The sequence below is a fragment of the Sminthopsis crassicaudata genome, chromosome 6, assembly GCF_048593235.1.
Source record: "Sminthopsis crassicaudata isolate SCR6 chromosome 6, ASM4859323v1, whole genome shotgun sequence".
NCBI lineage: Eukaryota > Metazoa > Chordata > Mammalia > Dasyuromorphia > Dasyuridae > Sminthopsis > Sminthopsis crassicaudata.
Window position 1 is genome coordinate 250,008,024 of NC_133622.1, and position 24,025 is coordinate 250,032,048.

Genomic DNA, 24,025 nt, shown 5'->3' on the forward strand with positions numbered 1-24,025 from the left:
GGGCAAAGCTGCCCCGAGGCCCCAGCCGTGCCCCGTGGCACACTCCTCAAAGGGTTAAAGCTTGCCCAGCTGGAGAGAATCGGCCCAATGGGGGCTCTGCTCGGTGGCTTTTAGTGGTCTCGTTACAGTCCCTTTAACTTTTGGTCCTGCTGTGGGTTTATCACGTCTGGTTATCGGCTTGTTTAGTCCCCACCGGGGGGTCAGGAAGGGACGGGGGTTTAGTCTGGGGGGGTCCCCAGTGAACATTTAAAAGCAGAGTTATCAGCTGGTTAAGTGGACTTTTAGCAGCTCTACCTCCCCCTCGAGTTTAGCCTTAAAGGTACAGAGCTCGCCCTGCCCCTCGCGAGGGGCCTGAAGGTGGGAAGGGGATCACAGAATGGCCGGACTCCGCGCTGGGCCCCCAGTTCTGTCTGCGGCCGGAAGCCTCCTCCCGCCCAGCTCTGGGCAGTCCCTTCCCTCCTGCACAGCCCCTTCTGTCCTTTCCCTTCACCCCCTCTTGGGACCACCTTCCTACACTGAGGGGGCCAAGGGGTCCGGGGCTGTCCCTGGGTACGGGTGCAAAGGCAGCAGCCCCTGGGCTTCTCTGGGGAGCTGGGGAACTTCCCTTCAGGAGCCTGAGCCCCGTCACTTGGCAAGTACTTTCTCTGTGCCAGGCACAGGGGTGCCCCTCCCTCCTCTTCCTCCCCCTGTCCTGCCGTCTTTCTCTCCTTCCAACCCTCTCTGCACCTTCCCTCTGACCTCTCTCCATTCCCAGTCTCACTCCACTCCTCCCACCACAGTCTGGCTCCTGAGCGTCTCTCTGCCATCATTCTCCCACAAAAACCTGGTTCTGCTGCTTTCTGTCTCTCCTGGACGGGCCCTGCTGCACCTGGTCCCCTTCCCTGCTGCACCTGCTGCCACATGTCCTGCTTCCCATGGCCCACCTTCACCTTCCCTGCTCCCCACGGGCCCGGTCCCTGCTGCACCTGGGACACATGTCCTGCTCGCCACAGGCCCGGTCCCTGCCTTCCAGGATCTCCACGTTCAGGGACGTGGAATTCTCTGTGCTTTGACCTCCCGTTCTGGGGCAGGAAGAACCTCGTACTGCTCTGTGGAATGGTGGCGGCCGCGGGGGGGAGATCAGTGGCGGCCCCCGTGCTCAGGCTAGCTGGCCCACTAGGTGGGGGAAGAGCTTCGGGGTCTCCAGGAAGCCTCCTGCGGGTGGGCCCTCCCGGCCCGACGACAGCCCCCGGACGGAAGCCCAGCGGGGTCATCGGCCACTCTGTCCTTCTCTGGGGAGGGGGTGGGGGAAGAGAGAGCTCTGCACCATTAAGAGTGTGATTTTAAGTTAATTAATTAATTCTGGTTAATTACCTTTGTCGAGCAGCCACTCATCTACTACTCGACCAAGCCGGTAGGGGATTCTCTGTCTAGCAATCGCCAGCCGTTCGTTATCAAAGTTTCCTTGGAAAAGTTTAGAGAGACAGTAGTTTTTCTCAGACACGACGAAGTCCCAGTGAATTAAAAGAGTCAATTATTCAGAACTCAGGAGAATCGAGTAAGCGGCGGTGGCTGGCGGCATCCAACCGGAAGGGGTGGCGGGGAGAGACCCCACGAAAAAAACAAGAGGCTGGGGTTCTGTATCCCTCACCTCCCGGCCACCTCCCTGGATCTCCCCTCCGAGGCCCTCCCGGGACCCTGGGCGAATGACCCAAACCGAACTTTTGGAAGGAAAGAAAGCCAAGAAACCCCAAGGAGAAGGGGAGCCGGAAGGTCAAAAGTCAGAGGTTAAACAGATTTAGAAGATGCCCGGATCTTTGGATCTAGGCGCTGCCCCCCGCAGAGTGGGGGGCTGGGGCAGGGACAGGGGTGTTTAGCGGCTTTAGGTTGGGGGCAGGGGCAGCAGGCAGCCCTGGCCCAGCTGGTTACTGAGTTTAGAGTGGGGTTTAGTTGGGGGGAGGGTTAAGCGAGGTTTATGCGGCATTTAAGGGGGGCACCCGGCACACAAGTTTACGGTGGGGGGTTATTTCCTCCTCACACCCCAAGGCTCACAGAGCAGCCCCAGGCCCAGCTTCCCCTGGGGTCCCTGAGCCTGCTCCCCTCCCATCCACAAAATCCATCGCGCTCGTGCCCCTTTCTCAGTCTCCCCTTCTCTCCCTCTTGTTTCCTTCCCAACCAAACAGGGACAAGGCCCTCTCCCCGAGCAAGACACGTGGTATAAGTCACTCCATTCCCCAGCCCGGTGCTGCCGCCCAGACCCCTCCACGTGCCCCATTCTTTCCCCGAATCTCTCCCCTCTTCCCAGCTCTCCTTTCCCCATCTTAATCTCCCGATTTCTCCGCTCTCCCCTTCCTTCCTCCCCAGCCTCCCAACACCTGCTGAGCTCCCAGCGGCCCCCCTCCTCACCCTCCTCCTCACGTGACAGTTCACTGCTTCAGCCCTCCCAGCCTCTCTCTGCCCCTCTCTCCAGCTGTCTCCTCCCCTAATTTCCCAAGCCTGCATCCCTCTCCCCTCGCTGTTCCTAAGGCAGCTCCCCATCTGCAGAGCACACCTGTTCTCCCTACCTCTCCCTGAGGAGGATGGGCGGGGGAGGAGCCCCTCGGGACGAGGGGCATACAGAGACCACGGGTGGGTGGACCTTGGGGGCTTTGGTCCATGGGTGTCAGTCAGTCAAAGTCTTTACAAGCACCTACTGTGTGACAGCTGGCATCCAAAGGAAGGGAGGCGCTCTGCCCTCCAGGAGTGAGTGTCTGTCAGTTATGTGACGAATGGGCGCGTGTGTCCGAGGACATTTGTCAGCGTGCGAGCCTGTGTCTGAAGGCGTTTGTCAGCGCGCGCGTGTGTCCGCGGGCATGTGTCAGCCAGCGAGTGTGGCTCAGGGAGCTCCCGGGCCCGGGGTCCCTCCTGCTGCCAGCCTCGGGGCCCTGTCTGCCTCCCTGCCGGGTCTCCGTGTGCCCGAGGCCCGATGGGAGCACCCAGACCCTGCCCAGCCCGCTCCTCCGGAGCCAGCGCTGCCCCCGTTCTATTGTGTGCGTGTGCATGTGCCCCCTCCCTGCTCACTTGTGCGTAACCATCATGCATTGCCACATGGGTGTCCATGTGCCCGGGGGGGGGGGGGACTCCCCCCCGGAGATGCAGAAAAGGATGGGGATGGCGCCTGCCTTTTGCAGGCTGCGAAGGGAGAGTCAGGAGGCGGTAACTGCCCCCCCCCAGTGTGTGGGAAGGGAAGTGGGCCCTCAGCAAGGAGTGCGGGGCTGGGGGAGGTGGGGGTCCCAGCCACTCCCCCCCCAGGAAGCCCCAACAAAGGGGGTCAACCCAAGGGCCCTTTACAAGAGCCCCATCTGACAGCCCCGGGAGGCAGGGTCGTGCCCTTTTGACAGGCGGGGAAACTGCGGCAGGGGCCGCTAAAAAGGAAGTGCTGGAAGCTGGGATCGGCCCTGGGTCTGAGGCTCTGTCCATGGTGCTACCGGGCGGCCTCGGACTGCGTGCGTGCCGGGATGGGGGGCGGGGGCGGGGCGGGCCAAGCTCCGGAAACTCGGGCTGCGTGGTTCCCTCCCCGACATCCCCCTGCCCCGCCGGGCCGGAGCCACGTCACAGACTGCGCGGGTCTCCTTTCCCCCGGAGGCTCCGGACTGGCCCAGGATCACACTAGTGAGCGTCTGGGGCAGGACTGGAACCCGGGCCGGCCGCCTAACCTTCTCTGGCCGGGAAGGCGGGGCGGGGTTTCTAGGGGAGCCCCGGCCCGAGCGGCCCACGTGGGCGCGAGTCCGGCTCCCTCCGCGCATCTGGGGTCCTGGGGCTCCGCGGCTGCGGCTTTCCCGGCCTGCCCTTGTCTGAGGCACCGAGTCCGGGCCGCAGCTCGCACGCGTGAGTGTGTCTATGTGTGTGTGTGTGTGAGTGTGTGTGTGTGTCTGTGTCTGTATGTGTGTCTGTGTGTGTGAGTGTGTCTATGTGTGTGTGTCTGTGTGTGTGTATGTGTGTCTGTGTGTGTGAGTGTGTCTGTGTGTGTGTGTCTGTACGTGTGTGTGTCTGTGTGTGTCTGTATGTGTGAGTGTCTGTGTGTGTGTGTGTGTGTATGTGTGTGTGTGTGTCTGTATGTGTGTGTGTGTCTGTATGTGTGAGTGTGTGTGTGTGTGAGTGTGTCTATGTGTGTGTGTGTGAGTGTGTGTGTGTGTCTGTGTCTGTATGTGTGTCTGTGTGTGTGAGTGTGTCTATGTGTGTGTGTCTGTGTGTGTGTATGTGTGTCTGTGTGTGTGAGTGTGTCTGTGTGTGTGTGTCTGTACGTGTGTGTGTCTGTGTGTGTCTGTATGTGTGAGTGTCTGTGTGTGTGTGTGTGTGTATGTGTGTGTGTGTGTCTGTATGTGTGTGTGTGTCTGTATGTGTGAGTGTGTGTGTGTGTGAGTGTGTCTATGTGTGTGTGTGTGTGAGTGTGTGTGTGTGTCTGTGTCTGTATGTGTGTCTGTGTGTGTGAGTGTGTCTATGTGTGTGTGTCTGTGTGTGTGTATGTGTGTCTGTGTGTGTGAGTGTGTCTGTGTGTGTGTGTCTGTACGTGTGTGTGTCTGTGTGTGTCTGTATGTGTGTCTGTGTGTGTGAGTGTGTCTGTGTGTGTGTGTCTGTACGTGTGTGTGTCTGTGTGTGTCTGTATGTGTGTCTGTGTGTGTATGTGTGTCTGTGTGTGTGAGTGTGTCTGTGTGTGTGTGTCTGTACGTGTGTGTGTCTGTGTGTGTCTGTATGTGTGTCTGTGTGTGTGTATGTGTGTCTGTGTGTGTGAGTGTGTCTGTGTGTGTGTCTATATGTGTGTGTCTGTATGTGTGTCTGTGTGTGTGAGTGTGTCTATGTGTGTGTGTGTGTCTGTGTGTGTGAGTGTGTCTCTGTGTGTGTCTGTGTGTGTGAGTGTGTCTGTGTGTGTGTGTCTGTACGTGTGTGTGTCTGTGTGTGTGTATGTGTGTCTGTGTGTGTGAGTGTGTCTGTGTGTGTGTGTGTGTCTGTGTGTGTGAGTGTGTCTGTGTGTGTGTGTCTGTACGTGTGTGTGTCTGTATGTGTGAGTGTGTCTATGTGTGAGTGTGTGGTGTGTCTCTGTCGCTGTCTCTGTCTCTGTGTCTCTGTCTCATTGTCTCTCTCTGTCACTGTCTCTCATTGTCTCTGTCTCTCTCATTGTCTGTCACTGTCACTCTCTGTCACTGTCTCTGTCTCTCATTGTCTGTCACTGTCTCTCTGTGTCTCTGTCTCTCTCATTGTCTCTATCTCTCTGTGTCTCTGTCACTGTCTCTCTCATTGTCTCTGTCTCTCATTGTCTCTGTCACTGTCTCTCTGTGTCTCTGTCTCTCTTATTGTCTCTGTCTCTCATTGTCTCTGTCACTGTCTCTGTCTCTCTGTCACTGTCTTTCATTGTCTCTGTCACTGTCTCTGTTTCTCTGACACTGTCTCTCTGTGTCTCATTGTCTCTGTCACTGTCTCTGTTTCTCTGACACTGTCTCTCTGTGTCTCATTGTCTCTGTCACTGTCTGTCTCTCTGTCTCTCTCTGTCTCTCATTGTCTCTGTCACTGTCTGTCTCTCTGTCACTGTCTCTCTGTCTCTGCCTCTGTCTCTCTCTGTCTCTCATTGTCTCTGTCACTGTCTGTCTCTCTGTCTCTGTCTCTCTGTCACTGTCTCTCTGTGTCTCTGTCTCTCATTGTCTCTGTCACTGTCTGTCTCTCTGTCACTGTCTCTCTGTCTCTGCCTCTGTCTCTCATTGTCTCTGTCACTGTCTGTCTCTCTGTCTCTGTCTCTGTCACTGTCTCTCTGTGTCTCTGTCTCTCATTGTCTCTCTCTGTCTGTCTGTCTCCCGCCCTCCTCTCTCTCCCTCTCTCTCCTTGAAAGTGCTCCCCGGCTCCGCCCCGTCTCTGTATGGGTGTCTCCCTTTATGTCTCTCCTCTCCCTCCCCTGGTGTCTCAGGGTCTATTTCCCCATCTCTCCCTCTTCGCCCCCCCCCCCCTTTTCTCCCTCTCCGTTCTGGAAGGGACCTGGGAGGTAATTTAACTCAACCGGCTCTTCTGGCAGGAGGGGACGACGCTAGGAGGAGCCGTGGGAGCCGGAGAGGCCGGACCGCCGAGCCGGGTTCGAACCCAAAGCTCCTGCCTCCACATTCCTGCTCTTTCTCCTGTGAAATCTATTCTCCCGTCCCGATTTTCTGCACCTTACGTCGTAGGGGAAGGTCTTTTTCTGTGGCTGCTTCCCTCCCCCCCCGCCCCCTCTTCTTCCCTCTCCCTTTCCTCACTGTCCTGTGTCCCTCTCCCTCCCTCCCTTCTCCCTCCCTGTCTCTCCCTGCCTCTGTCTCTCCCCTTCATTGTCCCCGTCTCTGCTCTGTCTCTCCTAGACCAGCCCCGTGGCTCCATGGGTATTTGTCTCTCCCCGCTCTCTGCAGGCCCCTCTCTTTCTAAGGCCAGTGCCCAGCATCAGTGTGTCAACGAAACATCCCCAGCCTTCTGCTGGCCTACCTCTAGCCCCCCACCCCCCCTCCTTCTCTGGCCTTCCCTCCACCCCCAGCTTTAGTAGCGATCTCGGCCAATGAGCAGCTCACCCTGGCGAGCACTTCAAGGGCTGAGAATCATGTTAGCTGAGCCTCACAATGCCCTTAAGATGAGGGACTAGAGAGACTTGTCCCCATTTTCCAGATGACAAACTGAGGTTCGCAGAAGTTACATGCTTTCTGCATGTTCCACACAGCTGGGGAGTGTCAGAAGCAGGTCTCTCCTGACTTTTCACCACGCCAGGCATTTCCCCAAGCTCCCCAGTACCCAACCCCAAGCCCTCCAGCTTCATTACCTCTCTCCCTCGCCTTAGCCCCGCCTTGCCCCCTCCTCCTCCTCCACGCCCCCCACATCCACTCCCTAGTGCCACCTACCTGCTGGGTAGCGCTCATTCACTGGCCAGCTGTCCACTTGCAGGGTGGCGTTGCCACCACTCCGGGTGAAGCGCACCACATGGTACTTGCCGTCGCTCACGATGGCGTTGGGCTCATCAATGGCGATGTCGTCAGTACCCACATTAAAGATCACCCCCACGGTGCCCTGGTCCTGGTGGCCAGAAGGCAGGGGGTCAATACCCAGGAGAAGCAGCTGGGTGTGAGGGGGGAGGGTCAAGCCAGCCATTCTTCCATCCATCCATCCATCTATCCATCCATCCATCCATCCATCCATCCATCTATTTGTCTACTTTTCCATCCATCCATCTATCCATCAATCTACCCTTCCTTCCATCCATCCACCTTCCAACCCATCCATCCCATCCATCCATCCATCCATCATCCAGGCATTCATTGGCAGCCACTCAAATATAATGGAAAAAATCAAGTCCTGAGTTCAAATCCTCCTGACTTTAGCACTCACTACCTGTGTGACTGTGGATAATTCCCTTAATTTCTCAAGCCAATGAACAATGACCTCGTGCCCCCGGTGCCTAACTTGTCCACCACAGGGAAAATGTGACAGCTCTAGGGACAGAGGGGAGTTATCCCTCCCACCTGGCAGGTGATGGGGCTGCCGAGAACATGATATATACATCATCAGTATAATCATCAGTGCTTGTTATTGGTCACACACTAGCAAAGGGATTATGTTGGCAAAGGGCTTTGCAAAGCACCATGGTCACGGTCACGAAAATCCTAGCTGTCTTACGGTTCTTCTTCATTGCAAGGAAGCGGTTCCATCTGAAGAGATGGTGAAGCATGGCTATTTCCTAACATGGTAGCAATGCAAAAATCAAATAAAACACTTTTTCCAGAAGAGATGGAGATCACTAACATTTAGCAAAGGCTACTGGGAAATTCTGGAGGCAGCTCTTTACCTGGGCGGCTCCTTCCTCACCCCTTAATTGAGGTGAGCTGGTGTTTGCTAGGTGAGGGAAGCTCTGGGACAGTCAGCTGGCCAGGGTAGGAGGAGATGGGAGGGGCTCAGAACCCCCCCCTCGCTTCCTCCTCCTCCCTTCCAAGCTCTCAGGGTAGAGGAGAGCCCCGGGGTGGGGGTGTCAGGTAGAGAGGAAGAGGCTTCCACTCGAACAACTTTGCTCTCCTGGCAGTTTCCAGGCCCCTAACTAGGTCACTGCTCTGCATGGGGAGGTAGGGAAGCTGTGTGTGGGCTCTCCCCATTCCCAGGGGAGCGTGGGCTGTGGGTGGGCCCGTGTGTGCATTTGGTAGGGGGCTGGGAATGTCTGGGATGGACAAACAGGCTTGACGAATAAGCTGCTGACAGGCAAGATCCCACTCGCTTCCCAGGAGAAGGGGATGCTGATGTGGGAGTGGGGGGACTCTTCCTGAGGGAAGTGAGGGGGTCAAGGGGGGTATCAGGAGCCATGGCAGGCTCCGGCAGAGGAGTGCCCGGGGCTCCCGGAGCCTCCCAAGCCAACTTCCTAAGTGTAACCTAGGCTAGGATGGAGCCGGGCCCTGATGACAAATCACAACTACCTGCTTGCCTAAAGCTTGGCCCTTTGACTCCCTCTCCCCTCTGCTCTGGCTCTCCATCTCCCAAGGATCCTCGGACCCTCTCGGAACCACCCCAGCTGTGACTCTAGTGCAGCCTCCATCTCACACTTAACTATTGCAATGGCTGCCTCTCCTCTGTCCCCTCTGTCCCCTCCGTCCCCTCCCTCCCCACTCCTGTCTGGCCACCAGTCCTCTCCATGACCCTCCTATTCAATAAAGGCCAGGGCCTCTCCTCACCTCTGGGATCACATAGAGCCTCCTCTGCTTGAAAGCCCCTCCTACCCCAGAGCCTCCTCCCTTTCCAGGCTTCTCATCCTTCCTGGTCCTCCCAAATACAAGGACACTGGGGACTCCTTGCTTCACCACCCCACTCTAAACACTTTCTCCACTGCCCCATCCCTGCCCGCCTCCAGCTTCCTTGGCTTTCTCTAAGGCCTGCTTCGACCCCACCTTCTCTAGGCCTTCCCTGGGCCTCCTATCTGAGGCTATCTCTAGTTTCTCCTGTATGCGGCTGACCTCCCTGTTTGTACCTACTTGCTTGCATGTTGTCACCCCATTTATCAGGCTGGAGCTCTTGAAAGCAGGCACCTTTTTTCCCCTCTCTTCTTTTTTCTATCCTGTTTCTCTTTCACCTTTCTTTCCTTCCTTTCTTTTTCTTTCTTTCCTTTCTTTCTTTTTCTTCCTTCCTTCCTTCCTTCCTTCCTTCCTTCCTTCCTTCCTTCCCTCTTTCCTTCCTTTCTCCCTTTCTTTTCTTTCTCTTCTTCCTTCCTTTCTTTCTCTCCCATCTCTCTTCCCCCAGCACTTAGTACAGAACCTAGCACATGGTAGGTGCTTAATAACTATTTGATTGACTGACTGATTCTCCCATCAGTGTGAGGGGCACACACAGCACCTCCCATCAGCACACTATAGACAGTCATACAGTTATCCACATCCATTGATCCCAAGAGCATTACCACAGTAATCACCATAGAGTGATTACTCTAGCTCCCAACCTTTTTCTGCATAAGAGGAAAAGCACCAAGGATAGAGTGTCAGGGGGACAGAGGGAGATTCAGGCCCAACTGACTCGCCTGACATCCACTGCTAGCCCTCCCCGTCCCCAGGCCTTAGCTCCTTCACCAGCCAGCCCCAGAAGCTAGACCCTTTTCTTCAGACCCCTTAATCCCAGGGATGTCAGCTAATGACTTCTATAAATGCCGTGGACTGCAGTGGGAGAAGCCTAGATTTGAAGTCAAAGGATCTGAGTTTGAGTCCTGGCCTCTGCTCCTCCCTAGCCTTGTAAGTTCGGAGAAGTTGCTATTTCCTCTCTGGGCCTCAGTTTCCCCATGTATAAAAGGAAAAGGATTAGACTGGATCACTCCGGGGTCTCTTCCGGTTCTAAAACCCATGACTCTTTCACAAGTCTGCTGAGCACTGAATTAAAATGCCCAGAGATAAACTGAGCCAGGTGCAGAGGGGACTGGGCTTACAGTCAGGAAAACCTGAATTCAAATCTTGCCTCTGCTACTGAACCCCCTGGTGCATCTAAAGCTCCCGAAAGCTCAGTTTCCCTGGCTGTAAAATGGGCTGTGCTAACAGCAGCTGTTCCCTGCAGTGATGGTGAGGAGCAAAGGGGATTATGTCGGCAAAGGGCTCTGCAAAGCACCCTGGTCACATTGGCTCTTGTTCTCTCACAGAAATAAATCATGAATACCTACGGAGCCTTTGGAGTCTCTTAGTCACTGTGGCAAATTTAAATAATGACGCCAAGCAAAACAAGCTGGCACCTTCAAGCTGTAAGACTCGAGGGGCAAGAATCAGAGCTGAAACTAGGGTGAGGTAAACAGGGCATTGCCCCATTTGCTGTCTGGGGTGGGGGGCGGGTGTGCCCTTCCTCCTTCCAATCTGTCTCCTAATCCTGTGCAGCTGGGTGCTCCTCCGTGAGTCAGGAAGGTGGGCCTTGGTAGAGGATGAGGACAGGGTGGGGAGGAGAAGGGGCCGGCTGCCCCTCTACAGACATCAGACGGGGGAGCACTCACCTTGTCCATCCTCCCCAACCTAAACTTCAGCTAATGCTGTCCCAGGCACCAGAATGCCCAACTACTGCCTTGGCAGGTATGACTTACTACTTCCCTCAAATATCCAGTATTTAGTACAGTGCCTGGCATACAGGTGGCACTTAATAAATGCTTATTGAATCTTTTGGGTTGCATTGGGTTGCTAGTTTCCACATCAGGGCTGGCTCAGCTGTCCCAGGTACCAGAATGCCCAACTGCAGCCTTGGCAGGTCTGACTTATTACTTCCCTCAAATAACAGTCTTTAGTACAGTGCCTAGCATACAGGTGGCACTTAATAAATGCTTATTGAATCTGGTTGAATTGAGTTGGATTGCTAGGTTCCACATCAGGGCTGGCTCAGCCGGAAGCCGAAGGCCCCAAGGTCTTGTATCTGGGAGGGTGACAGTCAGAGCGATGCTTTTCTAGAACCCTGGAGGTTCCCTGGGGGTCTTGGGCCCTCACAACAGCTCCCTGGACGGGTGTTACAGGGGCAGGGGGAGGCTCTGAGAGGAGCAGCGCTGGCCCAGGATCCCGCAGCAAGCAAGCGCTCGTTGCCAGCTGGGGAGGGGAGCCGGATGCCTGGGTTCCCAGCAGCAGCTCTGGGGGAGACAGTTCCCCTGTGCGGCTCCTGATGCGGAGTCAGTTGTCACTTCTGTTAAAGTCATTAATTCCTAATTCCCCAATTACTTCATTAGGCGGCGGTGGGGAGAGCGGGCCGCTCCTACAGCAAATAATTATGGGAGTCAAAATTAATTTGGCAAAGTGGAGCGACGCTTTATTAGAGACGTCAAATTGCTTTCCTCTTATTTCACTGCCGCCTCCCTGCTCTCCCGGAGCCGCTAATGAAGCCGTCGTGGGAGCCGATGTGTCACTGGGGGGTGGGGCCCCTCGAGCAGCCCCCAGGAGGGGGCCCGGGCGTTCTGTCTCCCCCAGGCACCTCAGCAGAGCTGGCCTCTCCCCACTTTGAGGATGTCTCCCCTGTGCCCTCCCACTCTGCCCTCCTGGGGCTCAGTCCCTTCCTTCCCCTTCCATCGGTAGCCACCCAGCCCTGTCCTCTCGTCAGCAACTCCTAACCCCAGCCCAGGCCCTGCAGGACGGCTGAGGAAGGGCTGAGGAGGCACCTGGGAAGTGCCGTGTAATAAATGCTTGTTGACTGACTGACCGACCTGTGGAGATGGACGAGAGAAATCACGTTCTCAGGCCTGGGGGTTCTAGCCCGCTCATCTCTGCCCCCACCAGCCCCTCTGGGAGCCCCAAGTCACACCCTAGAGCACACACAGGTCACCCAGGGGAGACGGAGCACACACACTCAGCAAGGCATGTGGGCATTCGCTCACGGGTACACATGGGCATTCACACGTGGGCATTCACACATGGCCACACATGGGCACATACTGGTTGTATTCTGTCACAGAAGGACCACATCTGCAGTGGGGATGTCCCACAGGAAAAGACCTACCCCCTCCTCCCACACATAGAGCTCTTTACAGACTCTGTCTTTGTCTCCTCTGTCTCTCTGTCTCTGTCTCTCTTTCTCTCTCCCCCTTTCCCTCCCAGACAGGCATACATGCACAAACCCACACCCACACCTGTGTCTTCTCCCAGCATCCCTCAGTTTGCCTCACGCCTCACTCTTAACTCAGCTCCTTCACCTTCATCTATATTCCCCACCCCCTGTCCTGCCAGCTCCTGACCCATCAGGATCAGCTGCCACTGGCTGCCCAGTTCCACTCTGACCACAGGACCATCTTCTTTCTTCTCCTTCCCTATACACCACTGACTGGCAAGGAAACTGAAGTAGTTCACTGTATCAGAAAGCGTATTGGACTTGGAGTAAGTAGGGTTCAAATACTGGCTCTGGTTCTTATAAGTTTCATGACCCTGGACCTTTTCTGAACCTCAGTTTCCTTATCTGTAAAATGGGGATAGTGCCCTAATGTACTGGTCTCAGTAAGCATAGTGAAGCTCCTTCAATTGAGATGATGTAGCTGCATATGTCAATCTGTTGACTTCTACCACCCAAGGTACTTTGGGGCAGGAAGGGGCCACTGGGAACATGGACAGAGGGTCTATTCTCAGAACTGGGAGTCCTGAGGTTAACTGGAAGGGATTTTTTTTTTTTTTTTTTTAAGAAAACCTAATCCACACCCCTTCTAAAGGGTGGGGAAGGGACTCACTAAAGGCTTCCCAACTCCAAATCCGTGGCTCCGCACTGCCTCCATACAGGCCCTCCAGGCCTTCTGCCTCACCCAAGCCCAGACGTTCTGCTCTTTGGTCCATCCGCCCCCCCCCATCTAAGCACAGGGGCCTGGAGTCTGCTCTCAGAAAAGGCAAGAAAAGAGGCGGACGTGAGGTCAGAAGTGGACTTCAAGGTCGGAAAGGCAGGTTCAGAACCTCTTTTACAGAGAAGTAAATTGAGGCTTAGAGGGGTGAAGTGACCTCCCCAGAGTCACACAGCAGTAGCCAGAGGAGATTCTGATTTTGGGGGAAGAAAAAATATAAGAATCTCAAGGAGCTGTCCAAATAAGGAGTGCTAAAAGATGGGGTGCTGCAGCGGGCAGTGGGACTGAGATCAGAAAAGGGGAGAAGCAGAGGGTATCTCAGTGAGCTGTCCATATAGGGGGTGCTGAAAGGACGGGGTGCTGCAGCAGCAATAGGACTGAGATCAGAAAGGGGGAAAGCAGAGGGAATCTCAGTGAGCTGTTCAAATAGGGGGTGCTGAAAGGACGGGGTGCTGCAGCCAGCCAGCCTGAGATCAGAGCAGAGGGAATCTCAGTGAGCTGTTCAAATAGGGGGTGCTGAAAGGATGGGGTGCTCCAGCAGCAATAGGACTGAGATCAGAAGAGGGAAAGCAGAGGGAATCTCAGTGAGCTGTCCAAAGAGGGGGTGCTGAAAGGAAGGGGTGCTCCAGCTGCAGTAAGACTGAGATCAGAAGAGGGAAAGCAGAGGAAATCTCAGTGAGCTGTTCAAATAGGGGGTGCTGAAAGGAGGGGGTGCTCCAGCAGCAATTTGACTGAGATCAGAAAGGGGGAAAGCAGAGGGAATCTCAGTGAGCTGTTCAAATAGGGGGTGCTGAAAGGACAGGGTGCTCCAGCAGCAATAGGACTGAGATCAGAATGGGGGAGCAGCAGAGGGAATCTCAATGGGCTGTCCAAAGAGGGGGTGCTGAAAGGAAGGGGTGCTCCAGCTGCAGTAAGACTGAGATCAGAAGAGGGAAAGCAGAGGAAATCTCAGTGAGCTGTTCAAATAGGGGGTGCTGAAAGGAGGGGGTGCTCCAGCAGCAATTTGACTGAGATCAGAAAGGGGGAAAGCAGAGGGAATCTCAGTGAGCTGTTCAAATAGGGGGTGCTGAAAGGACAGGGTGCTCCAGCAGCAATAGGACTGAGATCAGAAGGGGGAAAGCAGAGGGAATCTCAGTGAGCTGTCCAAAGACGGGGTGCTGAAAGGATGGGGTGCTCCAGCAGCAATAGGACTGAGATCAGAAGAGGGAAAGCAGAGGCAATCTCAGTGAGCTGTCCAAAGATGGGGTGCTGAAAGGACGGGGGTGCTCCAGCAGCAATAGGACTGAGATCAGAAGGGGGAAAGCAGAGGGAATGTCAGTGGGCTGTCCAAATAGGGGGTGCTGAAAGGACGGGGTGCTGCAACCAGCGGTAGGACTTGGGAATCACTTAATAGGCTGTTTGGAGGCCTCTGACAGTTGGTAGAATTCAAGGGTCTTATGACCATTGTGTCCAAGTCACCCATTTTACAGAAAAGTGAGGCCCAGAGAAGATCCCACAGGGAATAAGTCAGCCCCAGAGCCAGGGCTCCAGGCTCCAAATTGATTTAGATTTAGATCAGAGCTGCAAGAGGTTGGGGAAGGGGTCTATTTTAAATCCTTCATTTTAACAAAGGAGGAAAGTGAGGCACAGAAAAGTTTGGTGACTCCTGGGAACATTGATTTAGAGCTGGAAGGGACCTTGAAGGTCATTGATGAGCCTCGCCCTCCCATTTTACAGAGGAGGACACTGAGGATGAGAGGGCACTTCCTGACTCTAAGCCCAGTGCTCTGTCCACTGGACCATGACTCCTCAGGAGGGCACCAGGCTGACAGAGCCAGGGTCCCAGCCCCAGCCTCGGGCACCAAGTCCCGTGCCCCACTCCCCTAGGCAGCAGCCAGGCGTCCATATGGGCACAAGCCAGAGACACGCAGGGCTTCTCCAGGGACATGAAGGGAGGAAGGGATGGGGGAGGAGCCGGGGAAAGGAGTCTTTGGGCTCAGAGGGGGATGGGAGGAGGAAGGGAAGGGGGGCCCAGGGTCCTTACGATGTGCAACTGCAAATAGTCTCCGAGGCCGGAGGCGCTGTCCACGCGCACCAGGACGGCACTGCGCTGGTGGGTGCTGAAGCCCACGGCCAGGCGGTCCATCCTTGTGCTGGGCCGGTCATTGGGGGGCCACGTGTAGGTGATGAGCGCCCCGCCCTTCCCAAAGATGTAGGTCGTCCCAGCTGTAGGAGAAAAGAGAGGGGGAGGGGCGGGAAGGAGCCGGGTCAGCCCAGCAGGGACCAGGGGCCCTTGGGCTCCGGCAGCAGCTCTGGGGACTCGGCCTGTGTCCTGGAAGGTACTTGGGGAGCACTCGCCACACAGCTGCCCTTAGGGAGCCCCGTGAGTGTGACAGTGTGTGTGTGAGTGTGTGACAGTGCATATGTGTGTGTAGCCGCCTCAAGAATTCTCATTTTAATTACAGCTGAGGAGAAGGGGAAGCGGGAGCCAGAGAGATTTGGGAGAGGAGGCCATTGTGGGGGGGGGGGAACTCTCCAGGGGGTGTGGGGGCAGAGCCAAGCCCAGGCTGCTCCCCCCCTTCCCCTGGGTGCCCACCAAGGTGACATTGACAACAGGGGGCTGGAGCCCAGGAGGGTCAAGTGGTGCAGGTGTGGGAGCTCCCCAGAGACCCAGCCGGCTGCGGGGCGGCGGGGGGGCTTTGTTCTGCTCTGACTCATAGGCCACACAGCCAGCCTCCTCTCCCAGCTTGGCCGGCTCTGCCCACCCCCTGCCTGCTCAGACTCTCCTCTATGTTTGCCCCCCCCGGGGACACCCAGGCAACAGGGTTCTTTGTCCTGGTCCGGGCGCCCCGAACCTCCTGCCCCCTCTGGACTTCAGGGTTCCCTATTTGGAGATTGCAGCCCCTGGGAGGGGCCAGGAGAGGCACAGGGTGGGCAGAGGGACATGAAGGGAGCCGCCTCCTTCCTGGACAAAGGGGGGGCCCAAGCGAGGAGGTGAGACGGGGAGAGCGGGCAGACTTGGCAGGCTCCGGCTCCCCGGCCCACCCCACCCCCATCTCTCCTCCTCCTCCTCTCCCTCCTCTCCTCTGCACCATCCGGCTGCCGGGGGCGGGTGTGAGGTCCCTAACGATCAAGCCCCAAAATAAACCCCATTAGTTGCCATGCTCCTCCTGCAGCTGCCGGGCTCTGTGGGCTGGGTGAAGCTGGGTGGAGGATGCCCTGGTTACAGGAGCCCAAACTGGGCCGGGGCAGCCAGACCACCTGGGCCTGGAAAACGGGAACCCTCCTTGAGTCTATGAGCCATAATGGGAGCAGATGAGAACATAAAATGTTTAATTAAATAATTAGCCTTTGATGGGCCTCTTCGGGCACTTCTGCTGGGGTGGGGAGGGGGGCCGAGGGCAGGGGAAGACGCCCGCAGTCTCAGAGGGGTCAGTCAGGGAAGGGGCATTCAATTCAACCCAACCCAACCCAACAGTTGTATGTGAAACGCCTACTATGCGCCAGGTGGGGAGAGGCAGGAATGAAGAGAGATCCCCTTTAGGATGGAGAGCAAGGGAATTGTAGGCTAGGTTACGTGGTTCTGGGAGGGCTAATGGAGACTGCCGGGAATGAAAAACCCTAAAATCTGATCGGCAGAAGCTGCCCGGCTACGACCAGAAACGGCTCCCCGGGGCATGGAGCTGACTGGCACCTGGGGACCCGGGCACCACTCGGGAACTCCAGGTGAAGGAGGCACTGGGAAGCTCCAGTCTGGGGACAAGGGGAGACAAGGGGTGACCGTTTGCAGGGCAGAAGGGGACGCTCTCTGATGTAGCACCAGGAGAGCAAACAAGTAGGTCTGCTCTGGGTGCCGGGAGGCCCTCCTCATCCCCTTCCTCCCTCCCCTCCCAGCAGGCCCCAGGTAAGATGGAGGCCTGGTCACCCCAGGTGAGCCTGGGCCCTTGGAGGGCCCTGGAGGGCCTGGAAGCAAGGGCCCAGCTAGAGGCTGAGGGGCCCTGGAGACGGGCAGGGGCCTGGCTCCTGGGGCTGGGAGGGAGGAGGAGGGAGAGGAGGCCTCAGCTGGAAACAAGCCCCTCAGCTCCTATCACTGCAGCACTATGGAAAATCGGCTGTTTCCATGGCAACCCTAATATCCAGAGTCCTCCCTCTCCTCTCCCTCCACTCACACACTGGAAGTCCAATAGAGGAAGGAGGTGTGGAAGGGAGAGCAGGGGCCTCCCCCAAGAGTGCCTTTCCTCTCTTGTGGGCAGCCCAGAAGCCTTCCTCAGGCCTCCTCTGGGGCCTCAAATTCAGTAGAATCGGGGGACCCCAAAATATCACCCTAGCCCTCCAAGAGTCCCCCAAGCTTCAGGTGGAGCAATCCCTCTCCCCGGCGTCCTCCTTGGGGACTGGCACTCTCCACCGGGAGGGGCCCCATGTCCCGAGACCTTCCCCGGGGCCCTGACACAGGCTTGACTCTGGCACAGAAGGCCCTCGGGCTCCCAGCAGAAAGGCAGAGCGGGCCGGCCAGGCTCCGTCCCCGACTTGGGGGCGAGCTCCGTTCTGGCCTCCCGCCACCATGGTTCTGACCCAGACCCAGCACACTGGGAGAACCCCCCCCAGGGCCGCTCAGAGAGCTGGACACACCCAGCTCCACACAAAGAAAGAGCTCCCACCCACAGACCCAGACCAGAGCCCGGAGGAACATGTGAGCAGCGCGCGTGCACACTCTCACACACACACACACACACACACACACACACACACGTGTGCACACGCCCAGCACAGCCCCTGCACACAGCTCTGTCCGCGGTGCTAGCCTTCCCCTGCTTCCCCGGCGCCTCTCCTCCCCAGCTCAGAGACTCCTCAAGCTCTTCCCCCCACGCCCCCGCTGGGGGTCCCGCGGCCCCCCCAGCACCCGAGTCTCCGGGGTGATTTATTAGCCCAGAGTGCTCCAAATGCAGTTGCCTGCCTCTGCCAGGGCGGGGCTCGTGAAAGGCTGAGGGGCATTTATTGCCATGTGGGGGGAAGAGATCCTGGGTGGGAGGATGAAAGATGGATGGCTTATTGGGCCCAGGAGGGAGGTTATTACCCTGGGGAGCCATTGATCACACCATCAGCCGCCATGTTACCCAAGGGCCTGGCTGACTCCTGGGCCAAGGAGTAGGAAGACAAAAAACGCCCCTACAGCAGCTTAGGCTCTGGTCTCACTCCTGGGGGACGGCCCCAGGCTGACAGGCAGGGAAAGTGTCTTCCGGGGTGTGTCCCTACATCAGAGACCAACTGGGACCAGATCCCCTGAAGAGATCCATATAAGGATCCCAGTGATCCACTGCACTGATCTGCCCCATTCCCCGAAAGGGCGACCAGAGGTGGCCCAGAGGCACCTCAGAAACCCAGGCCCTGGAAAACCACAGTGCCAAATATCCAACAGTCTGGAAGCCTCCTTGATCTCCTGCCCACATAGATCCCAGGGACAAGGGGAGGGGCAGCAGACATAATTAGCTCCAGAATCTTCTCCACTTCTTGCCCAACCACCTCCTGAACACATCCAGGCCATCGAGGAACCCGCCTGCTGCGGGGCTCCCCAATCCGGAACCCAATGCCTTTCCACTCCAAAAGGCAGCCAGACAGCAGCAGACCCCGGTCCAGAACCACCTGCCCCAACGCCTCCTTTTGGTGGCAACAAGTCAAGGCAGAGCACAACCTTCTGGGCCGCACAGAAGCCCCGGAAGTGGGCCACCCAGCCAGGCAGCCCCCGGCCCGGCCCGGCCCAGCATTTCCTCCCCTGCTCTCAGCCGGCAGAAGGCAGGGTCTCTCCTCCTTCCTGCCACCCCCAGACCAAGCCAAGTGTCTCTTTGGACCTCAAATCCCACAAGGACTGCTAGGTACCTGGCTCCCCCAATCCCAAATCCAAATAACCATCTGTAATCCGCTCTGCAGAGCCCACCTCCAAGGTAGAGCCCCCCTCAACACCAAGGTACATAAATTGTTGCTCGGGATGGGGTCCCAAATCCAGGACCTCCGAACGCCACCGAATCAACGCCCCTCCCTTCTGGACATTGGGGGCTGAAGAATCATCAAGCACTCTGAGACTTGAATGAGGAAGGGGGGCAGTGGTGCTATAGTGGGAGGGGGATGATGGGAGCCCCTTGCTGAGGCTAAGCACCCTCCCCCCACTTGCACTCGCCCTCATCCCATTCTCTGGACCCAGGTATTCTGGGCCTCCCCCTCCTCCAACACAGCATCAGGCGCACGAGGCAGCTGCCAAAGAGTGTCTGGCAGGTCAATACAGGTGTTATATAATTGGAGGCAGGGTGGGGATGGAGGGGGAAAGTGTGTGGGGGGGGAGAGGAAATTGTGAAGAAGAAAGAATGGGTGGGGATGGAAAGGAGGAGATGAGGAGAAAAGGGGATGTAGAGACAGAGAAGCTGCCACAAGCAGCACATTTCCCCCATGGTAACGTGATACCCTCTGGCTCCCCCCAGGAAGGGCCGGGGCAGAAGGGAAGCCTGACCTATTTTGCGTAAAGGCCTCCCAGACCAGCACATCCCTTCATCCGTTGGGGTGGAGTCTCAACTGAAACTGAGTTAACTGAGTCAAGGCTCAATCCAGAGTGACAGCCTCAGTTTCTATGCTCCCAGCTCTCCTCTCTTTCTCTGTCTCTCTCCTTTTAGGATTCTTTCACCCCCTCAAGGCCTCCCTCTCCCCTCTGGAATTCTCTTTCCTATCTCCCAGCACCTCCATTTTCTCTAGTCTTCTTTTCCTCTCTTGCCTCTCCTCTCCCTCGCCACCTTTCCTCTCTCTCTTCTTCCATTTACCATGAGATTTGGAAAGGGGAAGCAAATCCCTTCCCTTCTTTGGGGCTCAGTCTCGCAAGCCCCTGAAAGGAAGACATCGTTCGGGGTGATCTTTAAGCCCCGACGTCCCGATTCGCCCTCCCTGCTGGCTCTGCAGCTCCTGGAACCCTTGCCCTCCCTTGCCCTGACTTTCTCGTTCACCCTGCCCCGTCAGTCCCACTTCCCATTCAGAGCTCCTCTGGTTCTCTCTTCCAAGCTTCCTGGCCTCCATCCTCAAATGGCTGGCTTCTCTCCTTCTAGCTTCACTCCCCCCTCCTGTTTCATGCTACTTCCTCCACCCGCGCTCTCCTCTCCACTACTTCCCCAACCCAAGGAGCCTGGGCCTAGCCTTGGCAACACTGGGGACCACAACTGGCTGTGGAAGAGACAAAGCTTCCCCGAGGAAGGGGGCTTGGATCGCAAGGATGGAGAAAGAACAAAGGGAGAGGAGGGGGGAAGATGAAAAGGAAAAGATGGTTACGGATGAAAATTCATGAAGGTTCAGGGAGCAGGAGGACCCAGCAGGAGACAAGTGGTGGAAGCATGGGCACGGGGCAGAAGGGGAGTCAGAGTGACAAAGGTGGGTGCAGGCCTGGGGAGGAGGAGATGAGGGAGAAAGGAGCGAGGTGGGGGGCACTAAAAATGGAGAGCAGAAGAAACGGGGGAAACCAGGAGGAGAAAGAGAAGGCTGAAAGGGACAGAAAGAGGATGGCAAAGTTAGGAAGAGGACAGCCGCGGGATGGGAGCATGGGTGAGAGAAGCATAAAGATGGGATCCAGAGGAAGCAGACAGGAGAGGGGAGCGGGGAGGGGGGGACAGGAGCCAGGGAGCGGCTTGGGAGTGAGGGGGTCAAGGAGAAGCAGGTGAAGAGGAGCAGAGATGACACAGGTGAGAAAACATGGCTCCAGGGAAGCCGAGATGGGGCAGAGACCAGATGAGAGGGGCGAGAAGGACAGAGATGGAGGGGATAGAGGCACAGGGGAGGGGCGGGGAAATGAGGTCTGAGCAGAGCAGAGGGATGAGAAGAGACGATGGGGGAGAGGACAGAAGTGGGAGCGCGGGGACGGGCGGGGAGAGAGAAGATGATGGCAGGAGAATCAGAGAACTAGAGAAAGGCAGACGCGGGAGAAGGAGCGGAGAAGAGCGCTGCCATGCCCAACAGTCGAGGCAGAGGGGGAGATGAAGGAGACAGGGCAGAAATGGAGGCGGCCGCAGGGACAGAGGCAGAGGAGAAAAGGGAAAGGTGGGGCTCGAGGGAGCAGATAAAGGAAGACACAAGATGGGGCAGACAGGTGTGTGAGGGAAGAAAGGGAGAGGGGGCTGGGGGGGAGCAGGGTATGAGGAGCTGGAGGGGAGAGGCCGGAGGTAAAGGGGAAATGGGGGCAAGGAGAGGGGTCCAAGGGTCGCGCTGCGAGGGCCATGGAGGTGCAGAGGCGAGCCGAGGAGGAGGGGGCAGAGACAATGGGAGAAGACAGAAAACGGGGTGTCAGGAGCAGAGGGAGGTGAGGAGAACGAAGGGGAAAGGCAGGGGACGCAACGGGAGAGGTGAGAGCCCCAGACGGACGGGGCTGGGGGTGTGAGGATGGAGACGGGCCTTCGAGAGGAGCTATCGCCCAGGCGGGAGCAGCGGGGGAGCTGGCGGCCACTGGCCACGAGGGGGAAGGGCCTGAGGCAAGGCTGGGAAAAGAACCAGAAACTGGGGAGCGGGCGCTGCTGAGAAGGGGGGGGAGCGCGAAGGGGGGTGAAGGAAACTCAGAGAGGGGTGCGGAAGTCGGAGGGGGAGACCAGGAGGTGAGAGGCAGGGACATGGAGCCTAAAGGAGGCCAGCGGGGGGTGGGGGAGGGCCCGAGTGGAGGCAGGAGGCGGGCAGGCAGGGCCCGGGCATGGAGATGCTGAGCTGGGAGCTGGCTTGGAGACGTGGGGATCAAAGGGCTGATGGGACAGGGAGACGCTGTCCGGGTGAGGAGGGAAGAGATGTCAGAGGCAGAGCCGGGAGGTCAGAGATGGGCAGGGATGGAGATGGAGAGGGATACGGGGGAGGTCAGAGGAGGGGCTGGGGCCAAAGGGGGGTCAGGATCAGAGAAATGGGCCGAGAGCCGAGGCAGAGGCCAGGGATGGGATGGGGGAGGAAGGAGAAAAGGGGTGGGTGTGAGGAAGCAGAGACGGAGATGGGAGGGACAGAGACACTGAGGAAGGGAGATGGGTCCGGGGCACAGCAGGGAGGAGGGCCGGAGACCGGGGTGAGGGGGGCGGCCAGGAGGAGGGGAGGCTGAGAGGGAGGAGGAGGAGGGAAATGGAGGTAGGAAGAAGGGCTGGGAGGGGAGAGGAGGGCAGGACGGCTGGGGAGGTGGGGGCCGGGAGGTGGAAGGAAGCCGGCACAGGGGCGCGAGGGCCCAGACCGAGAAACCGGGCTGCGAGAGGAGGGGAAGGAGGCGGAGAGGGGGGGCAGCGGTCGGGAGCCAGGCCGGGCTGCGGATCGGGAGGCAGGGACGGGCGGGCGGCGAGCCGGGCAGGGGCGAGGCCGGAGAGGGGGCGAGGAGGAGGGGGTCACAGGGAGGAGGGGGCGAGGGAGGGGGCCGCGGGGGAGGGCCACTTACCGTGCCCGCCTCGGGTGAGGAAGGGCATGCGGTTGATGGCGATGGGCACGGTGCCGTGCTTGCTGTGGAAGTGGTGGACGTGGTGGGTGGTGCTGAGGCTGGAGGAGACCCGGGCCCCGTCGCCCTCGCCCGCCCCCAGCAGCAGCAGCAGCAGCAGCAGCAGCAGCGCCAGGGCGGGGGGACAGGGCGGGCACCCCCCGGGCCCTGGGCCCCCGGGGGGCATCTCGGCCGCCGCCGCCCTCACAGCCCCATGGCCGGAGGCCGGCGAGGGGGGGGCCTCCGGGCCCCGGGAAACCCCCCCTCCCGCTCCGAGCCCCGACGGGGGGAGGGAGGGGAGACGGCGAGGGGGACCAGATCCTGAGCCTCGCGCTGGAACCAACGGAATCAACTGGATCCCTCCAGGCTCGCGCGGGGCGGCGGCAACGTCAAGGTCCAGGACGCCTGGGTCCATCGCGGGGGGAGCTAGGGGTCTCCCCGCATCTTCTTCGGGCGCAGGAGGAGGGGGTCGTCAAACGCCGGGGGGAGCGCCCGGAGGAGGGGCATGGTGCCGGGGGTGGAGAGAGGGAGGGGGAGGGAGAGCGGGCGGAGGGGGGGATCCTGCGGAAAAGCAGAACCCGGAGGAGAGCAGGGGAAGGGGGGAGGGGAGCGGCGGCGGGAGAGGAGAAGAGGGGCAAGGGAGGGGGCGCCCGGAGGCGCGCCCGGCCCGCGAGCGGGGACCCTCCGAGGGGAGGGAGCCGCGAGGCGGGGAGCGAGCGGCCCGACGCCGGGGCCGGGAGGAGGGAAGGGGCGAGAGCAGGGAGCGGCCCCCTCCCCGGGGGAGGAGGGGGAGCCGGGGCCGGGACGGAGGGGAGGGAGGGGGGGCGAACCCGGGGACCGGCGAGGAAGGCGCGAGCCGAACGCGGGAGAGATTCCGGCGGAGGCTGGAGGCAGCGGAGTGTTGCTGCAGAGGCAGAGACGGCTGGAAGGGAGAGAGGGAGAGGGAGCGCGCGAGAGCCGGGGAGCGCGGGAGGGAGGGGGAGCGCGCGGGGGGAGGGGAGCGCGGGGGGAGGGGGCAGGGCGGAGGAGGGACTGCGCGGCTCCCGAGCTCCTGGCGGCGCTGGGCAGCTCTCTGGATGCGAGATGCTCTGCTCCTCTCCTCTCCTCTCCTCCTCTCCCCTCCCCTCTTGTCTCCCTCCTCTTCCTCTCCTCCCCTTTTCTTTCCCCTTTTCCTCTCTCCTCTCTTTCTTCTCCTCTCCCCTCCCTCCCCCTTGGGCTCCCTCTGAGTGCTTTCTCCCTCTCCCCTCCCCCACCCATCAGGGACCCTGCTGAATAATTGACCGGGGCTGACGCTGTTCCTGCCCCTGCCCTCCCCCCCCAATCTGAGCAAACTCCCTCTGTCCTCCCCTGCCTCCCCACGGGACCCCCCACCCCAGCTCCTGTCGCTGGCCACGCGGGTGCAGCTCCCCAGCCTCCCCTCCCACGTACACCCCCGGGCTGGGGATCCAAGCTGATGTGCGCACATGTGCACCCCCTCTGGATGGCCCCGGCCCACGTGCAGCCCGCACACCAGGCCCACACAAACGCTCCCCAGTCACCACACATGGAGGGGCTGGGGGCTTCATGGGGGGCTGGTGCCCCCGTCCTCTGCTGCATTGCCCCCGTCTGCCCTGCCCCTTCCCAGTCATTCTTCACCTCAGATCCTAAAACAGCCCTCCCCGGACCACCGGGGTCCCCTTTCAGGGGACCCCTGTGCTGCTGTCACTGGGGAGGCCATTTTTTGTCCGTGTTCTGCCCAGCTTGCTTGACCCCTACCAACACCCTGGCTCTTAGTCACAGCTTCCACCATCGCCAGCCTTCCCCTTAAAGACCGAGCCAAAGTTGGGGTGTCC

General features: G+C 58.7%; 1 protein-coding gene across 7 annotated transcripts in view; it reads right to left on the minus strand.

The window, feature by feature from the left end:
• The window catches only part of NRXN2 (neurexin 2), a 135,397-nt gene that overhangs the window by 38,052 nt on the left and 73,320 nt on the right, over window positions 1-24,025 (minus strand). For 2 of the 7 annotated variants that reach the window (XM_074276203.1, XM_074276202.1), the window contains exons 13-15: window positions 14,784-14,965; window positions 6,864-7,035; window positions 1,354-1,443 (exon numbers count right to left, since the gene is read on the minus strand). In XM_074276203.1, coding sequence (XP_074132304.1) covers window positions 1,354-1,443; window positions 6,864-7,035; window positions 14,784-14,965 — 444 coding nt within the window. Of the gene's footprint in view, window positions 1-1,353; window positions 1,444-6,863; window positions 7,036-14,783; window positions 14,966-22,157; window positions 23,096-24,025 lie in introns of those variants that run through there. The other 5 variants (XM_074276205.1, XM_074276204.1, XM_074276206.1 and 2 more) reach the window with 4 other exon arrangements.